At 33.6% G+C, this 12,339-nt stretch overlaps 1 protein-coding gene across 1 annotated transcript; it reads right to left on the bottom strand.

Moving 5' to 3' along the window:
- Positions 1 to 6,118: 6,118 nt before the first annotated feature.
- On the bottom strand, positions 6,119 to 7,971 carry LOC111891746 (unknown protein 1). Its single transcript, XM_023887812.3, has 2 exons — positions 7,750 to 7,971; positions 6,119 to 7,056 (listed from the first exon to the last, which is right to left on the bottom strand). Exon 2 carries the CDS (start codon positions 7,022 to 7,024, stop codon positions 6,311 to 6,313), a length of 714 nt encoding a protein of 237 aa, XP_023743580.1. The 5' UTR covers positions 7,025 to 7,056; positions 7,750 to 7,971; the 3' UTR covers positions 6,119 to 6,310.
- Positions 7,972 to 12,339: the final 4,368 nt, after the last annotated feature.

The following is a 12,339-nucleotide window of genomic DNA, read 5'->3' as shown; positions in this document are numbered from 1 at the left end:
TTTTTTCTCCAAAAGTATATCAAACATTTACGTCTTAGATAATGTTGCTCTATTATAATTATTATTTTCCAAAAGTATATCCGTTTAATGGGGAATTTGATATAATAAAGAAAGTGAATGTTAATTAAAATGAGATATATATTCCATAATTATTACATGAGTTTATTAAAAAAATTAATATCAAGGTGTAAACATTAAACATTTTTAAAGTGAAATTTCAGAATACAAACAAACGATGATGTTGTACAATGAAATATAAAATTGAATAGACTGAAAAAAAAAAACACTATTAAAGCAGTCAATCTTGAAAATAACATAGTTATGAAAAATTATAAAGTAAGATAAAAATTATAAGATATTAGGAGATTTGTAAAAAGTACATTTAGTAAAAGCGTTACGGTTATTATAAAAAATAAGACCGTTAAGATTAGTGAAAATACAATATATAAACTAAATTATCACAATAATAATGAAATGTCATTATTTGATATTTCATATAATTGACAGATATATCAAATTACATTGATGATATACTAAAATTATTCAAAGTTGCACCAAAACTAATGCAAAGTTCTTGCGAACACTAAATAAATAAGAACAAACATAAAAGCTAGCATTTATATTTATAATCAATTTAAAGTAAACCAATCATGATTTAGAAAAGAATCTCCATTGATGATATATTAAAATTAAATCTATATAACATTTAACATTTTATAAATTATATTACATAACTTTATTTGAATAAATGAAATAGTTGTCAATATTTAATGCAATAGAAAAAACGGTATATTGGTTGTCAAGATATGTTTAAATTAGGTAACATTATTATGCAAGGAACGTCTAATTAAAATGCTTATAAATATATAAATATCATAACTACATGAGACGAGGAAAGTCGTTCAACTAATAAAACAAAAAATAATGTCTACAAAGAGATCTTTCAATGATTATATATATTTATCGTTTTCAATGTATTTTCTATACATTTCAATAATACCAATAACTATATATTTTTTATAATCATTATACAATATCTATAAACGATTATATGTTTTTTATTCGTTTCCCGCGTTTAACGCGGGCTATAATCTAGTTTGTCACTATAATACAACTTCTCATGAATATTATATCAAATGTTAGAAAGATATATTAGGTAAATCACTATCACAATTAATTACGTTAAAGTTTTAAATAATACATTTTAAACTTTTTATAGAAACATTTACTCTATGTTAAATTTTAATTTATAACTAACTTTAAAATTTTGGTATATCTCTTATTTAAAATAATTGATTAATAATTATGTATTTTTATTATAAAAATTTAATTAATTCTATAAATGTGGTTCTTATGGGTTTTATATATATATATATATATATATATATATATATATATATATATATATATATATATATATATATATATAAAAGCATGGAGGAAAGAGGTCGTTGAAGCAAATAAAAAGGAAATAGATGAGCTCACAAATACAATAAACTCCATCAACCTTCTTGCTGAATCTGGTCCTGTGCTTGAGGATTTATTAAAGAACGGGCAGTATGCACACCAAAAAATAATGGAGGTTGAGTCTAGGCGCATTGAGGATCTTAGACAAAAATCCCGAATCCGATGGGCGTTAGAGGGTGATGAAAACAGCAAATTCTTTCATGGTGTTATAAACAATCATCTTAGGTCTCAAAGAATAAACGGTATCAAAGAGAATGGTTTCTGGATTAATGACCCGATATTGATCAAGCAAATTGTAATTAGACACTTCTCGAGGCGTTTTGCCGAGCCAATCCGAGATAGGTCGAGATTTTGCAGTTCCCTGTTCAGAAAATTGCCCCTATCCATGGCTAACTCTCTTGAGGCCCCTTTCTCCTTAGATGAGATTAAAGCAGCAATCTGGGCATGTGGCTCGGATAGAGCCCCTGGACCTGACGGGTTCTCGTTTGCTTTATTGAAAAAGTATTGGGATGTGATTGGAAACGACTTCTACTTTGCAGTAAAACATTTTGAAGCCACAGGGGTCATCGACAAGGGCTGTAATGCCTCTTTCATCACCCTCATTCCAAAGGTCCAGGACCCAATATCCATGTGTGATTTCAGGCCCATTAGCTTAATTGGATGTCTATATAAAACCATTTCAAAGATCCTTGCGGAAAGAATTAAGATGGTGATTCATTTGGTAGTTAGTCCAGTGCAGACGGCTTTTATTAAGAGTAGATTCATCCTGGATGGTCCTCTAATCCTAAATGAAGTTATCACTTGGTTGAAAAAGAATAAGAAGGTAGCTTTTGCATTCAAAGTGGACTTTGAGAAAGCTTTCGACTGCCTCAGCTGGGAGTACTTGGATTCGATTTTGGAGCAAATGGAATTCGGGGGCAAATGGCGGTCTTGGATCCATGGTTGTCTTTCTTCTGCTAGAGTTTCGGTTCTAATAAACGGGTCGGCTACTTCTGAATTTTGTATGGAGCGTGGTATCAGGCAAGGTGACCCTCTATCTCCGTTCCTTTTCATCATCGCGGCTGAAGGGTTAAACATCGCCATGGAAATGGCAAAACAATCCGGGGTTTTTACCGGTATCCAGCTGCCTAGACAAGGTCCAACCATCTCTCATCTCCAATATGCTGATGATGCTATTTTTTTGGGCTCTTGGTCTATTGAAAATGTCAAAAATCTGATCAGAATCCTTAGGTGTTTTGAGCTATCATCAGGTCTCAAGGTAAATATGTCCAAAAGTAAGATATTCGGCATTGGTGTTCCAAACTGTGAATTAGAATTATTGGCCCGATATAGTAATTGTTCCATTGGATCCTTTCCTTTCAATTATCTTGGCCTGCCGGTTGGTGCATCTATGGCTAGGGTGGCACACTGGACCCCTTTAATTGAGAAATTTCAAGCGAGGCTATCTAAATGGAAGGCCAACAATCTATCTTTTGGTGGGCGCTTAACTCTATGTAAAGCTGTGTTGAGTAGTCTTAGCTCCTATTATTTTTCTATTTATAAAGCTCCGGTAAAAGTTATTAAAACCCTCGAAAAGATAAGGATGCGATTCTTTTGGGGAGGGGATGAAACTACAAAGAAAATGGCTTGGATTTCCTGGGAAAAAATCCTCGCTGGTAAAGATTGTGGCGGGCTTGGAATCGGCAGTTTAAAGGCTCAAAATTTAGCTCTGTTGGGGAAGTGGTGGTGGAGATTCAGGAACTATCCAGAGAGTTCGTGGGTGGAGGTAATAAAATCTATCTATGGAGTTGATGGGGGTTTTGACAGGCCTTCAGTTGCGAAGAGGAAAAGCGGCTGTTGGGGCACCATTGCAAATATTCCAAAAATCCTGGAGAAGGACAGTGTATCATTTTCAAATCACTTTCTCCATTCTCTGAATTCTAATGGGTCTCTCAGATGGTCATGGTCTCTCGAACCCTCTGGAGTTTTTTCGGTCAGGTCATTTAGATGCCACATTGACAAACTCACTCTTCCAGATAGTGCTGGTATATGGTCCTGGAATTCGCTGACCCCAGGAAAGATAAATATTCTTGCATGGCGTATCTGTCACGGGAAGCTCCCCACTATGGTCAACTTATTAAGATTCGGTATATGCTCTTCAAATCTTTGCAGGATCTGCCATGGTGATCCGGAATCTGAACAACATATATTTTTAGAGTGTCCGGTGTCGAGGGAAGTTTGGCAGCTTATATGCAATTGGTGGCGGTTATTTGATTTCCCTCTTGTCTCAATCCGTGATCTGATGCATAGTAAACGGAATGTAGCAGGGCATCAAAGGCTAGCTTGGATACATGAAGCTATAATGCTAACATATATCTGGGTGATCTGGAAATACCGGAATGTAAAGGCTCATTCGCATGCTCCAATTCAAAAATCGATACCGGCGTTGGCTTATGAAGTGAAATCACTCTCGAATTTTTGGATCAATGCTAGAAAGAAGAAAGGTCAGATCCTGAGGTGGTATGAATGGTGTAATGATCCGATTCTAGAATGCTATAGCAGGCTATAAACTGTGGTTTTTTTTATGTTTTGTTTTCGTTATTGTTTTGTATTTCTAGCCTTTGGCTAGTTATTTTTAATATATATTTGCCTGCTGTTCAAAAATATATATATATATATATATATATATATATATATATATATATATATATATATATATATATATATATAAAATTAAGTTTTTCTTAGAAAAACTCTATTATTATTTATTCATATAAGTTATTAGTCTGTAAATTTGCATTAAATTTTTAGGAAGTTTTTAATAATCGTTGTAATACACGCTTTTAGCCGTTTCTTATTTAAATACGAATTATAAATTGATATGTGGAAAAAGAGAAAGGGATTTTGCACATGGATTAGAGAAATGGAGTGCAACCTACTAGCCAAAGTTGAAAACAACTCCAACTCAAATTTTCTTGAAATTACTATAAAATGATACGTATAATTTAAAATTATACCAACTAAATTCCATTTCTAGAAGAAAGTAATTAGAATTTAGCTTTAGTTTTTGTATTGCTGTTCTCAAAATATTCCTAGCTTTTTACATTACCAGTATATATATATATATATATATATATATATATATATATATATATATATATATATATATATATATATATATATATATATATATATATATATATATATATATATATATATATATATATATATATATATATATATATATATATATATATATATATATATATATATATAACCAGCAAAGAATATTTTATTAGAAATAGCTTTCTTTTTAATTACCTTCTATAATTTTTACCATGGATGTTTTATCGTTGCATCCGGAGTTGGTCTAATGTCCATATTTGGCTAAATATGGACATTGTTTTATATTTCGATGGTCTAATGGCTAAATTTTATGTTTCACAAACTTAATATTGTGTCTCATTTATGCGGCTAATGCATAAAAGAGGTGATAAAAAGATGTTTTTCTTTAGATAATTCTCAACCATAACATTATCTTTTGTACTAGAAACTGTATAAAAAATATATGCAAATATTTATTCTAAGTATATTATCTTTTTCAAACTTATTTAGAATTTTAAAAGAGTTATTCATTAAAATGACCATATAAAGTGGAAGTACATTTCCACATGACCACCCTTTACGGATTCTAACAAAATAACCACAATCCTCGCAAAAAATTATAAGCGAACTCATAATTACACATGTGATTTGAAAAGATAATTAAAATAATTCAACTGTCTTCACCAAATACTAATCTCTAAGAATGCACACTCACCTTTTTATTCCCAAGGATTATTGTTTTCACCATTCCAGATGTTTCATTCAATCATGCACTCATACGCTTTCATTGCCAAAGAGTAGAGCAGATTCATCTATGTCCAATAAATGCAATGTGATTCTTGCTCTCCTACCAATTTCCAATCATTTGTTTTCATCTTGTTTCAATTGTATTTCAATACAACACATTTTGACTATGTTGTTTCGTAGTCGATACCAATTGATGGTGTTTTGTCTTCCCATCTTGTCATTACTCTATGTGTTTAATATAGGAGAACACAAACATACATCTTATAATGAATTAATATCCCAATTTTCGTTCATGTGCATCTATGCATCTATGGTGGATAATCAATCGGGTGGACATTAAATGGTTACTTGTGATCGGATGATGAGTTGACAAGGTTTTCCATGGCGTCATCATCTGTCTTTGCCATGTAAGTTTGTAGAAAATCGAAAGGGATTGTTCAAAAGTGTTTCCTCATGTAACTTTGTAGGTTAAAAATTACTTCATTTTCTAAACATTGTACATCGACATGAATGTTTTATTTTATGACGAAATGCTGTATTTTGATAATATTACTACAAATGCTTCAAAAGAACAAAAAAGTAAAGCGAGTTTAAAGAAAACATATACATTTTCAAGAAAAAGTATTTTAAAATAGATTTGTGAATAAAAACATTTGAAACTGCACATCTACAAAAAAAGTAAACGAAAAAAAACAAACATCGTTTGAAATCGCACATACAAAATTTCAACGTTTCTAGAAAACACCATGAATAAATAAATAAAAAAATAAAAATAAAAAAAAAAAATAATAAAAAAAAAAAAAAAACTTTCTGCAAACAATTCAGTAGCAATCTTCCAAGACAAATGAATAATACTAAACAGTACAAATAATATTATCAGAATTAGTTGTTTAATAAAAAAGGCTTCAGCCCTCTACCCATAAATTGTAAACTAATTCTAGAAGCAAAACAAGGTTAGCCTTTCGTTATCATATGAGACACCAATCCACCATTCATATTATGTTCACACTTATTAAAAGTCAAAATCAAGCCTTCTGCACAAACTGAGGTCAATGTTTCTTGATTTCTTCCCAGCCTTCATAGGAGCACCAGGACACGTGTCAGCAATACCAGTGACACGTGGAGCAGAAGGAGGTGTTTCCAGTCCATCACAACTTGAGTAAACTGCAGCTGTCATCTCAGCAAGAATATCCTCCGACTGCTTTGAAATAATGGCTTCCAATAGGGAATCATAAACAGCTTCCAACAACTGTTTATCCTCAAAAGAATTTTCAGAAACAGATTCACGTTTTTCATTTTCACATTCTTTTTTTGTCAAATTAAAATTAAGCCTCCTTGCAACATAACTCTGTGATTCTTCGACATGTTTCATGGAAAGAGGAGCATTCATGAGCTTGTCGGGACCAGGGGCAAATGGGTCAAATACACCGTCTTTTGGGGTACAGGGGCTGTCATCTTCTTCATTCATATCACTATCAGCACCACTGTGGTATGTGGCGGGAGGTGAGGATACTATTGTTAATGGAGATGTAAAAGCAGACATCAAGTCTGCACTTTCTTTATTAGAATCTGGGGTTATGGGACTTGGAGCAAACCCACCATTATTATCAAGCATTGATGATGGAGAGGAGGGAGGAATGATGTCAGCAGAAGAATTCTTGTCCAACTTGTTGCAAGAAATGTTTTCAACGACCCCTAATTGATCCACAATGGCCTTGGTATCCATTGTTTTCTGCAAAGAAATTCAGAAATTCACTCCTGCAGTTTGTAGAAAAGTTGTGCATTAGATCAATTGCAGTTCACAGTGTTCAAAGATCGTTGAACAATTGATTGCGAATCCACATAGCAGTGAAACTTTTTCTTCAATTTTTGCAAAGATCTTTTACCAATTTATGCAGTCATGGTTCAATTTGTTACCAATTTATGAATTGTTTCACAATTTGGTTGAGTAAAACGTATAAATTTGAAACTGCATAAATCTGTAATGAATCCACTTCTACGTATTGTAAAAAAGTGTAACGAAGAGAAGAAATGAGCCCTTATTTTTATGTATATACGGAAGAATACGTGACTATTTCAACCCTAGCTGGAGAAGAGCGTACAAAGAGAAAAATTGTAAACCCTAACAGCACCAAATTAACTAAAACGCTTTAATCGAATCAAATTAGGGTTCGTAAAGGTAGGCAATGGCAAATCCTCGCTCGCACGGAAAAAAGAAGAATCAAGAATAAGGGGGAAAGCGGTAAGTACATTCGTGCTTACGAAGAATACACATACGCATACACAGGAGAAAAAGCATCGGCCGTACTAAGAAAAAAGAAACCTAGTAGTAAAATCTGATGTTTATGAAAAGCAAATAACAAAAAGTAGACCGAAAAAAAAAGGGATCATACATGTGAAGATCTAGAATCTAGAGAAATGATTTGGCGAACGAAAAGCAGAGATAGGTACCTTAGTTAATCGAGAATGGATTCGGTGGGTGAGAAAACCCCGTCGGCTTCTCCTCCGTGAAGGGATAGTACAGCAGCGGCGATATACGCCGGAGTTAATAGAGAAATGAAACGGTGGGGGAGAAACCCTCGTCGGCTTGAAGTTCGTGGAGGGGGTGGGTAGTAGAGCAGTCGTCCGCTCGTGCAAACTCTGATTTTCTTCTTTGACCCAAGAGCTGACGAGTTTGGGCATTTTACTTGTGTCTTCCACCGACATCTTTTGTTTTAACTTTTTTTTTTTTTTTCACGCTCCTTTTTCATAATTGGTTTTTCGTCCACAAAGTTTTATTTATTATTTTTTATATTTTTTTATTACTATCATTCTTAATAAATGAAGGTTCTTTTTGTTACATGTCAATCTTTCATGAGTTTTGATACTTGTCATTTTGTGGTAACTTTGAAATAAATATTATCCATTTATCAAATTTTGGTTTGTTTCAATTTTTAAAATTAAATTCATATACTTATATATGTAAATTATTAAATATAATATATATGATATTAAATTGTAATAAATATGTTTCTTTCTTATTTTAAAGTTTTACACTAAAAAATATATTTTGTTTACACTTTAATGTTAAATTTTTTTAAATCAATCCGTATAATATACGGGTTTCACACCTAGTGATATGATAAAGCTTTGAATTATTAATGTATAAAGTAAACGTTAATTGTTTTGTAGATTGAATGATTAGTCAAAGTAATCTTATTCTTCTTTAGAAGCTAAATAAACATAAACAATTGAAAAACATTTCAATCGAATTAACCAAATCATCTTATTCGTCAAAAAAAATGAAAATTTAATAAACAAACAACAATTGAAAATTTGACAATTTTTTCAAAAACAATAAAATATTAACATGTATTGCCTACTGTTGAGTCTTTGGTTTTCAAGTTATCTGGAAGGGGGCTCGGCTTTGGCAAATGGTACTAAACATCCTAAGACGAATTGCATACACCTTCATGGACACTTTTGAAATAGAACTTGGCATGATTTGAAGTCGGTACCTCTTTTATAAAGAGTTTTATCTTGCTCTCATCGATCGTTGGATGACCTAGATGATGGTTAGAGAATGAAAGATTAATATTCACATAAAGATCGCTCTCGAAATCAATTCACATAAACATTGAAAGATTAATAAAAGTAAGAGGAAAAAGTGATAAATGATAAACCTGGGAGGGTTATCAAACAATACGACATATGAAGAAGGACGAAGATGGGATTCATGAAATCTAAATCAATAATCAAGATTAGATACGTAGTTGGGAAGTTGCGAGTGGTTACAGAATCATTGTCTCTCTACTATTCGCGGTTATTGAATGAATTTGATCCAAAGACTTATGTGTGTCACAAGACATTTTTTTTCTTCTTACGTATTATTATTTTCATGATATGCATCCCACGCACATGTACTCCTTAGTATTGGATGAGATTATATGAAGTATGTAGAAGGCACGATAACTCTTTGGATATAAGTCAGTAGCAGAAGATAGTTTACCTCCTTATATGATATTTTTGTTATGACATTATAATGAGGTTGTATTTTTGGGTTTAACAACACCCTTGTAATTATATTGTATTTTGGGTTTAACAACATCCTTGTAGTGTTAATGTAAAGTTAGTTTCCTAACTTTTTTTTGTTGGTGTTTTACTTATGTTTGCTTACAAATATTTCTAACTTATGCAAAGGTAATGCCGAAGTGTGGAGGGCTACATTTAGAAAGGATATTAAGACAATGCCTACAAACTTAAGAAAGCATTATAAGTTCTTAATGAGGTACTAAGGGACTGGTATAGAAAGTCCCGAGACTACTTTTTCAAGTAAGGCTTACATCAAATTCAATGATTTGCATATATTATTTGTTAAGAATGAAGCTAAGGTAAGTATAATAATAATAAGCTTATATGTTTATGATTTGATATTTACAGGAAACAACACAAATTTACCTGAATTAAGAGTTTGATATGACATGTTTTGAAAAGTTGCAACATTTTTAAGGAGTTGAAGTACATTAGTTAAATGAAAGTATTTTTATGTGTCAAAGGAAGTATGTTGCTTAAGTTTTAACAAAATTTGGAATGAAGACTTACAACACAATGGTGTATGGAATGATGCTATCAGAGAAAGTGGGCGAGAAGACATTGATGCATCCTCTGGTAAGTGGTTAGGTGTGTTTGAGATTGCTTATCAAAACGACTTATTGACTTATTGGTTTTTTGAAAAACCAATAACTCAAAAAAGATGTTTGGCAGACTCAAAAGAACTTTTCAAAATAGTTGTTACATAAGCTTTAAAAATAAGATTTTAAAAAGCATGTAAAACTTAACTTTTTGAAACCCCTTATAGTTTTTGTAACATTCCGTTTAATATAGAGTAATTAAATAATAAACCTAGAATCCCGATAAGTAATTATTATTATTATTTTATATTATTGTATCCAAAATCAAATAATAATTAGCGGGGTGTTGGTTTTAGGGAGCCAAATGATAAGATTCGAATCTTCGGGGGGTTAAAGTGTAATTTTGGGACTTATTTTGTAAAGATTTTCAGAAGACAGCGGGTATTTGGTATCATCTGAACTTAATATGAAAGGATTTATGGAAGCAGGGGTTAAAGAGTAAATTTTGGACCTAAGTTGAAAAGGTTTTGTAGAGAAGGGGCCATTTGGTAACATTGAGATTTGATTTGAAAGAAAAAAAGGAGGGGGAGGGACTAATAGTGTCAATATGGATCAAAGTTTGAATGGATGGGACTTATAAACCCGTCACCTTATTTCCTAACCTTAACCTTAGCATCATACACCGGCTGCCACCTTATGCCCCCATCCCTCCAGTCGTCGTCGCCACCTAACTCCCTATTGTCATTCCGATCAGTCGAAGCTCTAGGCCACCGAACGTCCACCTGCAGCCCATGTTGTCGGAAATGACGAAGACTGATAGGAACTCAGGGACGTCGCATCAGTGAAAGATCGAGCTACCATTTGCGGTTGTTTCCGGTGGTGGATAACCACCACATCCCCGTCATAGTCAACTCCTTCTTCCTCTTCTATCCCGTCGTCAACCACACCACCGATACCGCCAAACATTACGCCGCCTCCGATGTGAACCGCTGTTGCTGCTCGCCGCTCCGAGTCGTCGTTGTCGTTGTACGCCACCATGAGGTGGATGATTGTGTTCATTTTCCGAGAAAAAAGATGGATGTGTGTTGTTGTGAACCCGAGATGTGTTGTACTAGTGTTGCTGGCCGAAAATCGAGGAAAAGAACCACCATGGGCGCCAGCCATGGTGGCCGCCGCCTACTGTCATTTTTCATTCGCCACCAGCCACCGTAGAAGGTGGATGTATGTGTGTTTTGCTATGTATTTAGGTATGTAAGTGTGTGTTGCGTGATCAGGAATCAAAAGTGAACCACCACACCACTGTGGGGTGGTGGCTACCACCTTGTACCTGTTGGATTAGTGTCTAAGTCCATAACTATTTTGGTATGTACTTGACCCGATGGTGCATGGTCCTTTTGGGTTGCCTTCACCAAAGCAACTTGATTGGAGAAATAAATAGAGAGAGAGGTTATTATGATTTATTAATATGTTATAAGAATAATATATTAAAGGAGAAATCATATGTGTTTAATTAATATTGGTCAATAATTAATTAAGAATTAATTTTGTGGTCAAATGTAATTAATTAAACTAGAGGGGTTGAATTGTAATTATGTGATAGTTACAAAATAAGGTAAGAATTATCTTAAGCATAGGTTGGACGAATTTGAGGTGATAAGGGCCTTAGAATTCGACCATGATAAGGATTCAAGGCTTATCTTATGGGTTGCTTAGTAAGCAAGCAACTAGATAAGGATAAGAACTGAAACCCTATCTCTACACCTATATAAACCCCCTTTGGCTCATGATTTCGTCCAGACCTTCCCAAGGCATCTTAGGGACGAATTCTTATACCTCTCCTCCCTCTTTATACCTTCTCCATCTGCTCTTGGTGTTTGTAAGCCATTAGAGGAGTGACACTTGTGACTCTAAGCCTTCCAAAGTCAATTCAAGGAGGAATTGGGATTGTTATTACTACATAACAATCAAGGTAACATCTTAAACCTAATTATATGTTAATATCGATTTCATATGCTAGAATTAGGGTTTATAGTCTTGGATAACTTGCATATACAATAGACAAACCTAGATCCAAGCATTAGGGTTTGTATGAGCACATAGGATGTCTTATGACTAAAACCCATCAGTACCACCACCACCACCACTATGAGGTAGTGGTTGCCGCCTTGCACCACTACCGGCCACCACAAGGGTGGCTTAGTGTGTGTTTATTTCGGGGCATTACGTTGTAAAATTGTAGTCGGTGATGAAATACTCAAAGAAAACTCATAACCACCACCGTGAGGTGGTGGCTACCGCCATCAGTCGTCGTGTTGGGTGACGGCGTGCTTTTGCTTGTGTTTAGACTGCTTTTGGGGTGTCTGGACATAATTGGACTAGAACCATAATGTAACGCCTGTAGATCCGGGCTAGTAGATTTAGAGACGATAAA

This window comes from Lactuca sativa, chromosome 5 (assembly GCF_002870075.4).
Source record: "Lactuca sativa cultivar Salinas chromosome 5, Lsat_Salinas_v11, whole genome shotgun sequence".
In the NCBI taxonomy this organism is placed as follows: Eukaryota; Viridiplantae; Streptophyta; class Magnoliopsida; order Asterales; family Asteraceae; genus Lactuca; species Lactuca sativa.
Note: the sequence above shows the minus strand (reverse complement) of the source record. Positions and strands in the feature narration are given on the sequence as shown.

Excerpts from the sequence above, each read along its gene's own strand:
- LOC111891746 (XM_023887812.3), bottom strand. The coding sequence starts at position 7,024 with ATGGATACCAAGGCCATTGTGGATCAATTAGGGGTCGTTGAAAACATT.